This window comes from Protopterus annectens, chromosome 4.part1 (genome assembly GCF_019279795.1).
Source record: "Protopterus annectens isolate FY-2018-M chromosome 4.part1, PAN1.0, whole genome shotgun sequence".
Lineage (NCBI taxonomy): Eukaryota > Metazoa > Chordata > Ceratodontiformes > Protopteridae > Protopterus > Protopterus annectens.
The window spans coordinates 184842857-184858354 of record NC_056734.1 but is presented as its reverse complement, the minus strand read 5'-3'; the positions used below and the strand labels follow the sequence as shown (position 1 = coordinate 184858354).

At 33.7% G+C, this 15498-nt stretch overlaps 1 protein-coding gene across 1 annotated transcript in view; it reads left to right on the top strand.

Moving 5' to 3' along the window:
- Positions 1-15498, top strand: part of LOC122801193 (multiple epidermal growth factor-like domains protein 6) — a 341895-nt gene that overhangs the window by 277482 nt on the left and 48915 nt on the right. Inside the window, exon 2 of the mRNA XM_044070752.1 lies at positions 5127-5261. Within this exon, the coding sequence (XP_043926687.1) occupies positions 5127-5261 (135 nt within the window). The remainder of the gene's footprint in view (positions 1-5126; positions 5262-15498) is intronic.

Sequence of the window (15498 nt, the reverse complement as noted above, 5' to 3'; positions counted from 1 at the left end):
AAAATTCACTGGGAAATACAAAAGTATGTTCCCACTCAAGCATAACCAGATTGGCAAATATGGGTGCACACGAGGCACCCATAGCAACCCCTCTGGTTTGCCTGAAGAATTCTCCTTGGTATTGGATATAATTGTGATCTAAAATAAGTCCCATCATATCTACAATGAGATTGACCTTATCCCAACTTAATCCTGAAAATTTCCGCATGCTATTACAAAAATATTCTAAACCGATGGTATTGGGAATACATGAAAACAGGTCTTTAACATCAATGGTGATGAAAGTGATGTCCTCCCCCCAAATTTCAGGTGTAAGCTTGCTTAAAAAATCCCAAGAGTCTTTGATCAAGTGGGAAACGTTAGTATAAATATGCTTAGTCCGCTGATCGATGGTGACACCTATATTAAAGGTTGTATTATATATTATATTGTATATATTTATTACTTTTTTATACTCATGTATTTGGAGATATTAATATTTGTATTCATGACATTATATATATATATATATATATATATATATATAGCTTATATAGCTTTTATAATGTATATGACATTTATTCAGTATATTCATTAATTAGTAATTACATGTTTTTTGGCGCCAAATTCTGGTATAAATAGAGCTTATTACGTGAAATAAATTGGTTCTGAGGAAGTCTGTTGTCATCAGATGAAAGCGCTTAACCAAATTGCCAACATTGTCGTTGTTGTAATCAGTTGGCTATAAAAATAAAAAGTTACAGAGGGATACAATGGATTATAACAACAAAAAAGCATATGCACATTTTAGGGATTACAAAAGGTTTTTTGCAAACAATAATACTGATGATCAGAATAGGCACACAACACATTTTGATAGTGCAGGGAACAGGGAAACAGATACCGAAAGGTACCGTGACACATTGAATGAGGCTGATGATGCTTTTTTAGACGCACCAGGCCCCCGGAGATCAGAACGGTTGAGGGATCGGAACAGGGGTCAAACTTAATACTACACATACAACAACAGGGGCAACAACAGGGGCAGATACAGATAAATAGTATATTGATAAACACAGCACAATGCACTTTAAATGAAACAACAGGATTTCCTACCTCAAATTCTGAATCATTTTTATTACTTGAACAAACACCTAATGTTTTAGTAGAACGAAACCTACAATGGAACAATGACACTAACAATGTATTAATAGATGAATGTAAGACTACAGAGGAGCATGATGGATTGCATTATGAAATTATTACTGATGGAGGATTTTCTGTTTACAATTATAGTGATAAAACTTTTGATTCTAATTTTTTATCATTATTTAGGAAAGGTTTTACATTTATTCCAACATTTAATTTAGATATAGGGAAGGTGCTTTTAAATATTAGAATGTATACTCGGCAGTTAAACCTAAAGATGTTTTTTAAGAGACCTATGGACACTAGTTCAAATATAATAGAAAAGAACTTGAACTTAAAGAGATCAAGTACATTTATTCCACTGAACCATCCCATTATTCATCTATTTGAGAATTTTTGTGAAATACATACAAGGAAAACTTATAAGAATATGAAAAATATTAGGGACAACCTAACTGAAGCTGAGAGGTTTTGTTTAAGGCAACTAAGTACTTCAAAAACGCAAAGAATTATGAAACCAGATAAAGGGGGTGGGGTGGTGATTATGAACACAATAGATTACCAACACAAGATGACAGAAATGTTAAATGACGAGATGACATATACTAGGGTTTCTAAATATGACATGGTAAAAGCATATACAAAAATTGATTGGCTGTTACATGACTTATTTATTGAAGGTGTATTAATTAAACAAGAGTATGATTATTTAACTATGGAATTTCCCATTACACCTTCTATATTTGGAATACCGAAGGTACACAAAAGTATTTCAAACCCTCCCTTTAGACCAATAGTCTCAGCAAAACAATCAAAAACAGAAGCTATGGCACATTATATTGATGTGCAATGTGGTGAGGTAATTAAAGGCATTAAATATATATTAAAAGATTCATGGCATTGTTTGAATACACTAAAAGATATAGACAAACAACAGCTTATAAATACAAATATGGTTACACTAGATATTATAAATTTATTTTCAGTGATACCTCTAGAAGAAGGACTGGAATATTTTGAATCAAGTCTGAAAGCTTTCGGTAAATTTCATACTGTTAAGTGTAGATTAATAGTAGAACTAATGGAGATGGTATTAGAAAATAATTTCTTCCAATTTTGTGGTGAATATTACCAACAAAGTGCAGGTGTAGCTATGGGGGCGCAAGGTGTGCTCCAGTTTATGCAAACCTTGCACTGGCCATGTGGGAAAGTAGGTATGTCTTTAAGAGTAGGTTTTGGCCTAAGGTTAGTATATACTTGAGATTTCTAGATGACATACTTATATTTTGGAAAGGAACAAAGGAAGAATTGAATGATTTTATAGTTTATTTTGGAATCCTACGTCTTTTTTAAGATTCACTAACAGTTTTAATGAAAATGAATGTGAATTTTTGGATATAAAACTATACAAAAAAGGTGACGGTATAGAATCAACTATATTTAGGAAAAAAACTTTTTCAAATTCCTATCTTCACTTTGACAGCTGCCATCCATATTTCCAAAAACGTAACCTGGTTAAAGGACAGATGGTAAGGCTGTCAAGGATTATAAGTGAAGATGAGGAATTTGTTTTACAAATAGAGTTTTTAATACATTTGTTGAGTGATAGGGGATATCCATTTGAATTACTGAATCAGATTAAAAATGAAATATATTCCAAAAGAAAGTCTACGTTTAGGCCAATTATTAAATATGGATTTTCTAATGAAAACAATGAAAGAAAAAAAGATAATTTTACAAACATGAGTCTGTTACAGTTGCCATATACTTATAATATTAACACAATAGTTGATGGTGTACATGAAATATGGAGAACAGTATTTAGTAAGCAAACAGATTTAATACAATATATAGGTAGTTCCCCACACATTGTATACACTAGAGGAATGAACTTAAAAGAACATTTTGAAAGTGAAACTATTTATAAATATTCACAGATGAGGAAATGTGGTTTTTGCCGGGGATGTAGGTTCATAAATGATGGACCATATGTTAGTATTAAGCACCATAATCGTACTATCAAATGCCCTGGTCATGTTAACTGCAATACAAAATTAGTTGTTTATTTAGCAACTTGCTTATCATGTCCAGCCTTTTATATAGGCAAGACTATAAGAAAACTGAAAGATAGGATTGCAGAACATGACAGGGACATTAAAAACAAAAAAAGTACTAATGCACTTTATATGCACAGTAAAAATTGTAAGAATTTTAAAATATTTTTGTTTTTTGTGATAGATAGGATACCACAGGGCAGTAGTAAAGAAGGTGATGTAAATGCCCTATTAGAGTTGAAAGAATGTATATGGCAGTTAAGATTAGATGCATGTAACTGGCCTGGGATTAATGAATACATTTCTACATCTTCCTATTTAAAATTAAAATCACACTGTATTTAAATGAGTTAAATATATTTTATAAATTGTATTAGTATAATAATATTTTATGAATTACTAAATTTTATATATTTATTTATATGAATTTTAAAGTTTTTTAATAGTGTTTTATTATTGATATTTATTAGTAATAACAACATTATTTTTATTGGTTAGTCTGATCTGTCCTATATTATGTTTTAGATACAAAAATGAAATTAATTAATGTAATATGTTTCCATGGAATTTGATTAATTAATTGAAGGGTAAATCACTATTTATAAAGCAGCTGCTGCATTCATAAAATTACTCTGAAGAAACCCACGATGTATAACGGGTGAAAGCGCTAAGTCTTTTTATGGTTATTTATATATATTGAAGAGTTCGTTTTTTTTGTGGTTTTAATAAATGAGTTCATGATCCGGTCTTGGTTCCTGGCTGTAATTTACAAGTTTGCTTGGCCGTACACATTTGTTTATCCTTTATATACAGACTTATAAGAGAGGAAACATATTGTTGTCCAGACAACTTTTGGAATTACTTCTATACATCCAATAATGCACTTCCATGCAATCAAGATAAAATAAACATATTAAAATCAGCAGGATAAACAACTCTATCACTTAAATGGAAATTATATACTTGGAGATTCATGTGTAGATCCTTTTATACTCCTCAACTAATGAACAAAATGAATGGAAAGCAGAACTTGTGTAATAAATGTAAATCAGACATAAACATTGACTGGGCTCATATGTTCTATGACTGCCCTGCTATAAACATATTTTGGAGAAGTATTAATGATCTACTACAAGCACTATTTACAGACAGTTTTACCCTTACCAAGTCTCTAGTGCTTTTCAATACACCAATATCACGGTGTGCTAAAAAGGTTAAATACCCCTTACTCTGGGCAATACTTGCTGTGGACAAAAAGAGTATAACAAAAAATTGTGTTTCTGAATCCCTTCCTTCTTTCAATGAATTCAAGAATATATTAATTGAAGTTCGTCACCTACAACTTACAACTATAACATCTAGAGCACCTAGAAAGACGTATGCCTGTCATTTGTGGGTTAACTTAAAGAATTTGTTGAAAAGAAATCAATAATTATAATGTATAATTTTAAATTTAATTTTCTTCATGTGATACTTATATGAAATGGTCAAAATTCCATCACTACTGTAAATACTAATGGATGTATTTGTAAATAGTTTTAGTAATTTTATTCTGTTAGTTGTTATGCATAGTTACTTGAGTTTTTATGTTAATATTTCTGAAAGGCAATTTTCTGTTAAATCCTTTGTGATTGTTTATAAATGTGTTTTATTTAAAATCAATAAAACTATTTTCAAAAAAAAAGAAAGCTTTAATAATCACAAAGGGATCAGCAGCCAGAGGAGAAAGATGATGCCACTCTAGATTGTAGAAAGATACCTGGGATTGGAATAGTTTAGTCTGTGGAAGGCAGTGGACTTATCAAATAATTTGCATGAGCCTCTGTGAGCACAGTAACCATGCCTGTAAAATGACACTGAATGTTTATATGAATTGTCCACCTGTATCATTTCAAAGTTTTCATCATTTAATCTTTGGGCATGTTTTTTTTTTCTGTTTTGCAGGTCAAATGTTTGCCCACAACATGAACTAGCTATGGTGAGCCACAGGCAACCCTGTGTGCAAGCTTTTACTCGAATGGTCAAAGTTTGGAAACAAGGCTGCTTGGCACAGCGATGGTGTATGGGGTATGAAAGAAGGTAAAGAAAAAACATATATCATTATTTGATTCATTAGGAGACGTGAGGTTTCGTTTATACTGAAATGGCTAAACTGCATATACATCTGCTCTGAGGTATATGGAATCAGTGTCTACATAGTTAACATGTTCAGCAACAAGGCACATCTATGTTTCCTGCACTGATATCAGTGTGATTTGGGAGCCTTGCAAGGAAGAGGTACTAGTTAGGATATTGCCAAAAAACAAACAAAAAAAAAGTAAGAACTCTGCCATGTGCCTTCTTCAAGGGCACTACCACTCCGCACTTACCACTAGTGGGAACAAATAAGTCAAAGGTGAACTTTTTGATGACCACATGTAGATCAGGACAACAGGCAAGGAGATTCCCCCGAGAAAAGTAAAAAAAAAAAAAAAAGTCAAGAAAAGACTGTATAATTTCTTGCGCATCTTTGTCTATGAGAAGGGGTATGTGGTGCCATTTTAGCTAAGACCTGCAATGTACAACAATTTGTAAGAATTGTGCTTTCATTTTGTAATTGGGAGGGTGACCTAATGGTTTAGGTGTTTGCCTTACAAACACAAGGTGCAAGGTTTGAATCTCACAGGGGATAATTTGCTAGGCTTAAAATGGCTCGCAAGGGCAGTCAGCCTAGTACTAATCTATGAACCTATGAATCTACTTGCATGTTAACTGGGTTAGCCTTAGTGGGTAAATATATTTTTCTAGGAGACCTTTGGAGAAACCCCCTCTTATATTGTAACAGTTATTACAAATTTATGATGTAAAAATGCAAGTTAAAATATTCAGTATCTAACTGTAGACAAAAACAAAAAAAATGTCTTGAAGGCTGTAAGCTACATCAGTGTAACATACAGATGTGCGTTTTCATTCATAAACTCTAGCAGAACTTCATCAGAACATTCTGATGAAGTGCTGTTTGATTTTATGAAGGAAAGCAGACAGCTTAATATAATAAGCTGATGTTTCTTGTATCCTTTAAGATATTTCTTTGTTTAAGTTGAGTTTTATGCACAAATGAATTGGAACACACACTAAATATAAATAGTTTTCTTTACCTTTGTTCCACATTGTGCGCAAATTGCTAGCTAGTATTTTCTCTCACCAGGGAATTTTTGTTGGCTATTCTTAACATTAATGTATGTATTTTCCATATGCTGATTTCACAGAGAAAAACAAGGAACTTTAATCTGAGTGGTGACAGGTGTGGAAAAACATGTTAATGGATACAACAATGCACATGTCAAAAGTGCCCATCTAAAGTATGTGGACAGAGTGCACACTATCTCAAGGTAACATAAAAGTAGGAAAATATAAATTAATTTGGCCCACGGTTTAATAAGAATTTTATGAAGCTTTTTTACTAAAAAATGGCACAAAATGCAAGGAAGCGAAGGGGAATATGTTGTGGTTCATCCAGTGCTTGTATGTAAATAGAAACATGATAAATCACTGTAAGTGCCTATAACATTGTTTAGAAAGAAATGAATGCAGGCAGAAGCACATGATTACGTACAGCATCATAGAGCAAATTACATTATTAGGTTTAGCTGTTTCAAGATATGGAGCTGAAAATACAAAATCATTCAGCTTGAGACATTCCAAAAACTCTAGTTCCATCAGATATTGGATGGCCTTAGGAACTATCAAGCTAAGTCTCATGATATGTTTTTTAAAAACTGCATGAGAGATGGCTTATTTTTTCTCCAGTACTTGCCATATCTTATTTTGGGCTGTGGGGAGTTGCATTGCATTCTAGCAATTAGCTGGCATAAGTCAGAGACCCTGGTGAGATGCTGCTTCATTGCAAGGTGCAGACACACACACACACACACACACACACACACACACACACACACACACACACACACACACACACACACGCACACATGTGTGTAGATACATATGTATATATGCATATACTTGTCTGTATAGATGTATACATGTATATCTGCATATACAACTGAGCAGAATTTAGAGGCTTGCCAGTTTACCTATAAGTAAGCTTTAGGATATGGAAAGAAACTGGTCTCCATGGCAAAATCCTACATGGACTAAATGTAGACTACACACAAAGGTAGCTCATCCAGGAACCACAGTAGAAAACCAATCCTTAACTCATTCACTCCAATGGAGCTCAGGAAGTTTGCACTGTAACTTCCAGTGGGCGGAGCCTAAGTCTTTTGACAGAATCAAATATGTCCTCAAAATTTCAAACAATTGTTCATATCTCTGGAACCACAAGAGGTTATGAAAGAAGTGTAAAATGTCAAACTATTCAGCACAAACTATTTTTACAGTGGTGTAGTATTCTTTAGGTTCAAGGACTTAAACTGAATTTTATAAAATCACAGTAGTGCTGCGGTAGTGTTGTTGCCTCACAGTAAGACGCTGCCCAGTTCGATTCTCAGCTAGAGCGTCTTCTGCGTGGAGACAAGCGTGAATGGGCATATGTTCGTTGAAGGTTGTGTGTCAGGGCTGGTAACTCGGGACGTAAAAATCAACTACCAATCATTAGCGGACCAGAGTTCCGCTGTGGCGACCCCTAACCGGGAAAAGCCAAAACACACAACAACAACAAACACAGTAAGTATTACATTTGTAATATTTTCAAATATTTTCTTCATTGAGAGAGGCTATGATAGAGGCATGGTGAAAGATGTTAGGAATTTGATATTAAATAAAAACAAAAATAACAATAATAACGATAATAACACTAATATAGGTAGAAAAGGATACATTGGCTTTAAGAGTCTTACATCAGCTACCAAGGAGATAAATGATAAGAGATTAACTTTTATTACTAGATTCACTAACGATAATAAAGAAATAACAAGGATTATAAGAAAAAATTGGCATGTTTTAACAATAGATCCACATATTGCAGATATTGTAGGTATAACACCCCGTTTTACTTATAGAAACAGTAAAAACCTGAAGCGGCTACTTTGTATTGAACATGAACAGAGTTCAGTAAAACAATACTCAGATAAAATGAGAATGGGCACATATCCTTGCAAGAAGTGCAATATGTGTGGTTTGATTACTGACACACAAGTATTCATGCATCCGGATATTGATTATGTTTTTGAACCTAGATTTTCTGCTTCTTGCAACAGCACTAACCTCATATACTTAGCTACATGCGTACGATGTGAAGCGTTCTATGTTGGTTTAACAAAGAGAAGGCTTAAGGATAGGATGTATAATCATTCTTATGAAATCAAAAAGTCTAACCAACAGAATGCTTTAGCCAGACATCTTATGTTAAACGAGGGACATGATTTTAGATTTAGAGTGTTACAATTAGTAACTCCTAGGAGAAGAGGGGGTAGTAATATGAATTATTTGGAGACTCTGGAGCTACAGTGGATTTTTAAACTGAGAGCACATTTATCATCTGGTCTTAATCAGTTCATAAATATTAAGCCCATACTTGAAGCACGTAGTAATAAATGAAGGTTTTTACACTTTATATAAATATATTTATTTATAATTAAAATATTAGTATTTGCCCTATTAATAAGCATAATGTAGTGTGATGGGTGTCAGGTGATTTTAAAGTATTGTCATTTCCCCATTTTTATTTGATTCCACCATTCTGTGGAATGTACAGTTGTTTGGAGGAATAGGATTTTTAGGTATGTCTCATTCTTTTTGTGCTTTCTACTCGTAGAGCTCACAGAGCTATCAGGAAGCTGGTACACTTTATTGTACTGCACTGATTATTTAATTGTTTAATTGTTTAATTGTTAAATTGATTGGTTAATTGATCATTTTTGAGTATGAGCCTTTGTATAAAAGTGGTTTTATAAATTTAGATGTTAAGATCTGAAGAAGCGTACTGGTTGGTACGCGAAAGCGCTCATCTGTTCTTTTTATTTAATAAATCAGTTGGACTTTTATACAGCAGTATTTTTTCGTGGTGGTTTCACTCATGTATGTTTTTTAATTTGTTCAGTCTCTTGATGAGGGAACCTTTGGACATATAGCAGCATCTAATCTTATCAAATTTGTAATATTTTGAAAACAACCTACACTATCTCAGCAACCACTCAAGTTACACACATACTATCAGCAGCATTTTATTCATCTAGCTAAGAGCTTTCACATGAGGCTAAGGAGTTCTGCCTGTGTTACTTGGTTGTTGAGATATTTAGAAAAATGTGAAAATAATAACTATATAAGTTAATATCATAAAAACAACAGCTAATATCTATTTACCTGCACAAGACAGAGGTCAAATATTAATGCAGTTGAGTTTGCCATTGTAAGTTTTAAGATGAAAGATTTTAAAACCTTGTACATAGCATAGTTTTGGAATTATTGATGCAAATATGAACAAGCAATATTTGACGCCTACAGGTGTCAGTAAGCGTTAACTGCAGAAGCACCTAGAGGCGTCAATCAGATGTAATGAGTTAAAAGCAGCACTGCTAGCAGATTGCTTTTTATGGCTTTTAAAGTTTAAACATGTTTATTTCCAAGTAAACTTCCACCATAAAAGTCATGCTTTAAGTATTAAAGCCCTGTATACTGCCATCATGATGGGCTTCTTAACAGGAGCACATGAGGTTAGGGTCTGAGAAATCCACCTCCACCAACAGGCCTGGTACTAGTGCTGCCCCACAGGGATCAGTATTGGGAATCTCTCCTGTTTGGAATATTCTTCACTGAAGTCAAGGCAAATGTAGAGGGCCTTTGGATGACCAAATTTGATGATGACTGCAAACTGGGTGCAATCACTGAATCCCCCAAAGATGTAGATATCCTCCAGGAGGGTTTGACACAGACAAATAACTAGTGTCAGAACCATACTAAAACTCAATGCAAAAATGCATACTTAAACCCTTTGGGAAGATGACCACCCCTGCAAATTACAACCTTGATAGCACTACCCTAAGACGTGACCCAGTGGTAAGGGACTTGGGAACACAGATCGACGGTAACCTGAACTTTGATCACCATGTGTCTATAGTAGTAAAAAACTCCTATGTGGCACAACTTATAAGTAAATGCATGGTATCCAGATCTAAGTCACACTACACTCAGCCCTCATTAGACCAATGATTAAATACAATGCACCCTTCAGCATGTACCGACCAGGCATTTGCAGCAGCTGGAGCAGTCACAGAGGTTCCTCACTAAAAGAATACAGGGTGTAAATAACATGCCCTATGTGGACCGCTAGAAAGCTCTATCCCTGTACTTGGTCTCCTACAGAGTACTAAGGGGTGATTAATGCCCAACCTACAAGGCATTCTCTACTCCAACTTTGGATATGCTACACATTTGCAGAACAAACAGCACTAAAGTTACCTGATCCAAGGATCTAAACCTGTGACATAAAACATGTTGGAGGGACACGTATGTGTCTCGGAGATTACCTCTTCTCTGGAACAGAAACTCCATTCATGTAAAACAGAGCTCTTCCATAAACCTTTTCAAAAGCAGTTTTGACCAATGGATTGGAAATCAAAAATTTGCATCTATATTGCATAATCGAACTTTTAAAAGTTCGAACGTCATATAGTCGACACCATATGATTGAACTTTTAAAAGTTCGAAAATGTAATAAAAAAAAATAAACTAAAGGAAAAAACCTACCTGAATGGTTTAAGCAGGGGGGCTGCACCCCCCACACCCCTTGCTCTTTAAATATATCAACTCTGAGATCGCAGTACAGTGCACAAAAGAGAAATCTTCCCAGTCTGCACTGTACGGAGATCTCCATTCAAGTGTTCGAACTTTAAAAAGTTCGATCATATGGTGTCAACCATATGACATTCGAACTTTTAAGAGTTCGACAACATGATATAGACAATGTAAAATTATTTAAACACTATATATAGGATGCCTGAAGGAAGACACTCACTCACACCTGCTATAATACAACCTGTTTAATGTTCGAATAGTAACATAAAATTTAAAAAGTACGGATCTAGCGCTTTCATCCACTACAATGTGGACTTCATTAGAATCAATTATTCAATCATCCCACAGTTAATTTATACATTTTTTGGCGCTAAACTGATGTATCAAATTAAAAAAAAAATACTACATTTTTATTACAACCTAGATACTAAATATATAATACCTTTGATGGATATTTAAAACATCCTTAAATTGTTGAAAAAATATTATAGTAACCATTATAGTAACCATTCAACTAACATTCCGTGACTGTTGGTTTTATAATGTGAAATCTGGGTCTAAAAATCAAAGTTTATTTATCAAGTCCAATACTTCTCACAATTCTTAAACAATCAATTCACTACTAAGAATCAATATGTTATAACTAAAATGTTCTTAAAATCTAATGAATATAATTAAAATTCATTTACATTAATTCCTTCCTAACATCTATATCATTTGATTAATTCTAAAAACATAATATAAGATACTCTATGCCCAAATGATGTCCTATGAGGTACATGTATATGCATGTGCTGTGTAATGAATTTAGTGTACCACATATATATCATAGGAAAAACCTCAAATTAGCTCAAATACATATGCCATAATACATCTAATTCTGATACATGAACATTAAAAAAATACATCTACATAGGTCTTAATTTTTAAGAATGTTTATGCTATTTAATATATCCAAAATATATACGTCAGCACCTTACAAAAAATACAAACTGTCATAATAATAATAAATAATCAATTACGTTTATATATCAATTTATATTATAAAATTATTATATCTTTCAGTTTATTTTAACCTCTGCAAAATGGGTTTAATAGTGATATAGTCATTCAAACCCGGTATAGTTGATGCATCCGTTAATATTTGCCATCTCACTTCTTTCTCTGCCAAGAGGGCTTTACTATTCCCTTCTCTGCTGTTTATTTTTACTTGTTCCAAGATGGCAAATCTAAATGTATGGCTATTCCCACATGTAGGTACATTAAAATTAATACTTATGTAGATGTATTTTTTAATGTTCATGTATCTGAATTAGATGTATTATGGCATATGTATTTGAGCTAATTTTAGTTTTTTCCTACGATATATATGTGGTCTGCTAAATTCATTACACAGCACATGCATATACATGTACCCCATAGGACATAATTTGGGCATAGAGTACTTTATATTATGTTTTTAGAATTAATCAAATGATATAGATGTTAGATAGGAAGGAATTAATGTAAATTCATTTTAATTATATTCATTAGATTTTAATAACATTTTAGTTCTAACATACTGATTCTTAGCAGTGAATTGATTGTTTAAGAATTGTGAGAAGTATTGGACTTGATATATAAACTTTGATTTTTAGACCCAGATTTCACATTGTAAAACCAACAGTCATGGAATTTTAGTTGAATGGTTACTATAATATTTTTCAACAATTTAAGGATGTTTTAAATATGCATCAAAGGTATTACAACACATTAGTTATATTTAGTATCTAGGTTGTAATAAAAATGTAGTATGTTTTTTTTAAATTTGATACATCAGTTTGGCGCCAAAAACATATAAATTAACTGTGAGATGATTGAATAATTGATTCTGATGAAGTCCACACTGTAGTGGATGAAAGCACTAGATCCGTACTTTTTAAATTTTATGTTACTATTCGAACATTAAACAGGTTGCATTATAGCAGGTGTGAGTGAGCGTCTTCCTTCAGGCATCCTATATATAGTGTTTAAATATTTTTACGTTGTTTGTGGTTACAAACACTATATCTTTCTACAACATGATATAGACCCAAAAATCCACCCCTGGCTTGTTACTTGTGTCCCATATGGACAGGGGCAGTTTGTAGATGCCCTCGGGAACAGGCATGCACCAAATCCATTTTAACTTGTGAGCATTGATAATGGGAAAAATTAGGGCATGAATGGCTAGGCTTAACAAGGTTCTAGGGCTTTTAGCCTAGTAACTTCCTATGATCTCATCATCCTATGAACAGAAATAGTTCATGAGATGGTATAAAGCTTTACCACTTAGACCTCTTCTAAAGTCAAAAAGAGTAAACTGGACAGGTTTTTGCTTATACTTTGTGTGGAGAGAGTTGCACATTATGATAATTCACTTGACAACAGTACAGTCCATATGCAAGATTTTTACAAATTTAAATAAAAAATAACTGAGCTTCAAGGTTAACCCAGTAATGCAGAGACAGGATGTTTGGCAGCATCACTGGAGACACAAATTAAGAAAAGGATGCTAGTCACTGGAAGGGATGATCCAGCTGGATAGGACAATGTGATCATGGCCTGATCTCATATCTTGGGAGAAGGAGTGGCAAACATCTGACATCACTGCACACATTGCTTCTCATTGGGGAATTGAGGGACTGACTGACTAGTGCTTCCTGATGGTGCCACCCTTATGCTACTTCCCATTGGGTCCTCAGGACATGGTTCTCATGATTACGCCACAAGTAATTGGAGGGACTGCCAGGCCAAAGGACATGACTGGGATTACCTATTAAGGAGCTGTAGGCTCAGGTGCAGGGATCAGCAAGATTGTCATCAATGAGATAGGTTGGGGAGGAAATGAGGGTAAGAAAAAAGAGATTACGTTCAAGTTATCATGATTGTCATTTTAGCTACTTTAAATGGGTAGTGACATGGCCTGAAAAAATGTCTCGTATCAAAGCCAGCAAACTCATCATGTCTACCTCTAGTTGTTTCAGACAGAAGGCAGTGATAGTTTATGACTTCTTTAAAGAGATTTGCCACACCACAATGGCAAAGTGGCACATTATTGACTTTCTCATTGACTAGCATTGCTGCATGCAGACCTGGATTTGCAGAATTATTACATCTTTAACCTTGTTTGTATTGCGATCAACTCATTCCAGGTGAGATTTTTATGAGTTTTAAGTTGTAATTCCCTCGTCTGTGACTTACAGACATGGTTTTTTTAATGTTGTAGTAGAGCATAAAGGGATGGGGATTGTGAACGTAAAAAAAAAAAAAAAAAAAAAAAAAGTTAGAATGCAAGTAGCTAAGAAGCAGTGCAAGATACAGTACCAGAATCTTTCATTTGTTACAAGTCTTGTTAGCACACAGCAATGGAAAAATGTGTTTGAAGCAGCTTTATTCACATCTTCACATAAGCCTTATTTGGCTTTAGTCAGTACATAGCTTGTAGGAATTCTTAACACATTTGTTTTTCCTTTTTTATATATTTTATAGTAGCTGTACATCTGTTGCACTCGTAGTGTTATTGCACTTGCTATAAGCTGTTGTCCAGGGTATTACGATGCTCAGTACTACTTGGGTGCCATATTTTAATTGCAAACATCTCTAATGCATTTTGCATTAGAAATCATAACTGTTAGCAGAGATGTAAAATAAAAAAAAAACACTGTTTATCTACAGCCTGCTTTTCTTTTAAGTGGAACATGGCAGCTTAGTGGTTAAGATCTCTGCATAACAGCACCAGGGTCTGTTATTCAGACCTGACTTATTTTTACTGTCTGTGTGCAGTTTGCTTGCTCTCCTTCTAGTTGCATGTGCTTTCTTTGACACTCTAGTTTTCTCCACATATCTGTCATGCTGGTTGATTGGCTACTTTAAAATGCCTAAATTCATACTGCATTTGCACTCACCCTTGTGGCCCTTGTCCTGATAAGTTTGTGAGGACCATTCACTAATCTGATTCACAAATGCATAATTAACTAATTTGGTAATGGATACTTTTCAGTATACATGCATGCTGTTCCCCATAGAGTATGCATTATTGTAATAAATAGAACATCCTTACGTTAGGTAAAGTATGATCTTCTTAGTTATGTTATGTACAAATTAGTAGTATAAAGTTTCACTTGCTGCAACCTGACATACATTTCCTTTCCAATGAACAAATGCATCTCTTGCTTAAGAAATCCAAACATGTTTTCGTTATTCTAATATTATATGGTATGCTGAATATGAAACCTACATGAAGCAAATGAACTTGTGTTGTAATATGTGTGTTAGTGATGTGCATGTTTAATTGAAACATTATAATTCAAATTAAGCTGTATCTCTGTGGGATTAGTAATCTAATATATAGCAAGTTTACACCTGAGGAAGAGGTCACGTCGTAAAATTGTATGTTGTATATTTAATTTAATCTGCATTCCTATGTAAAACAGTAATGGAGTGTTTCAGTCTACTTTATTAATGACTATTTAAAGTTAGGTGATACAGGGCTGAATAGAAAAGTACAGAGTTATCTTTGCAAATCCAGTTTTGTCAGGTAATATGTAACTTGTAATATATG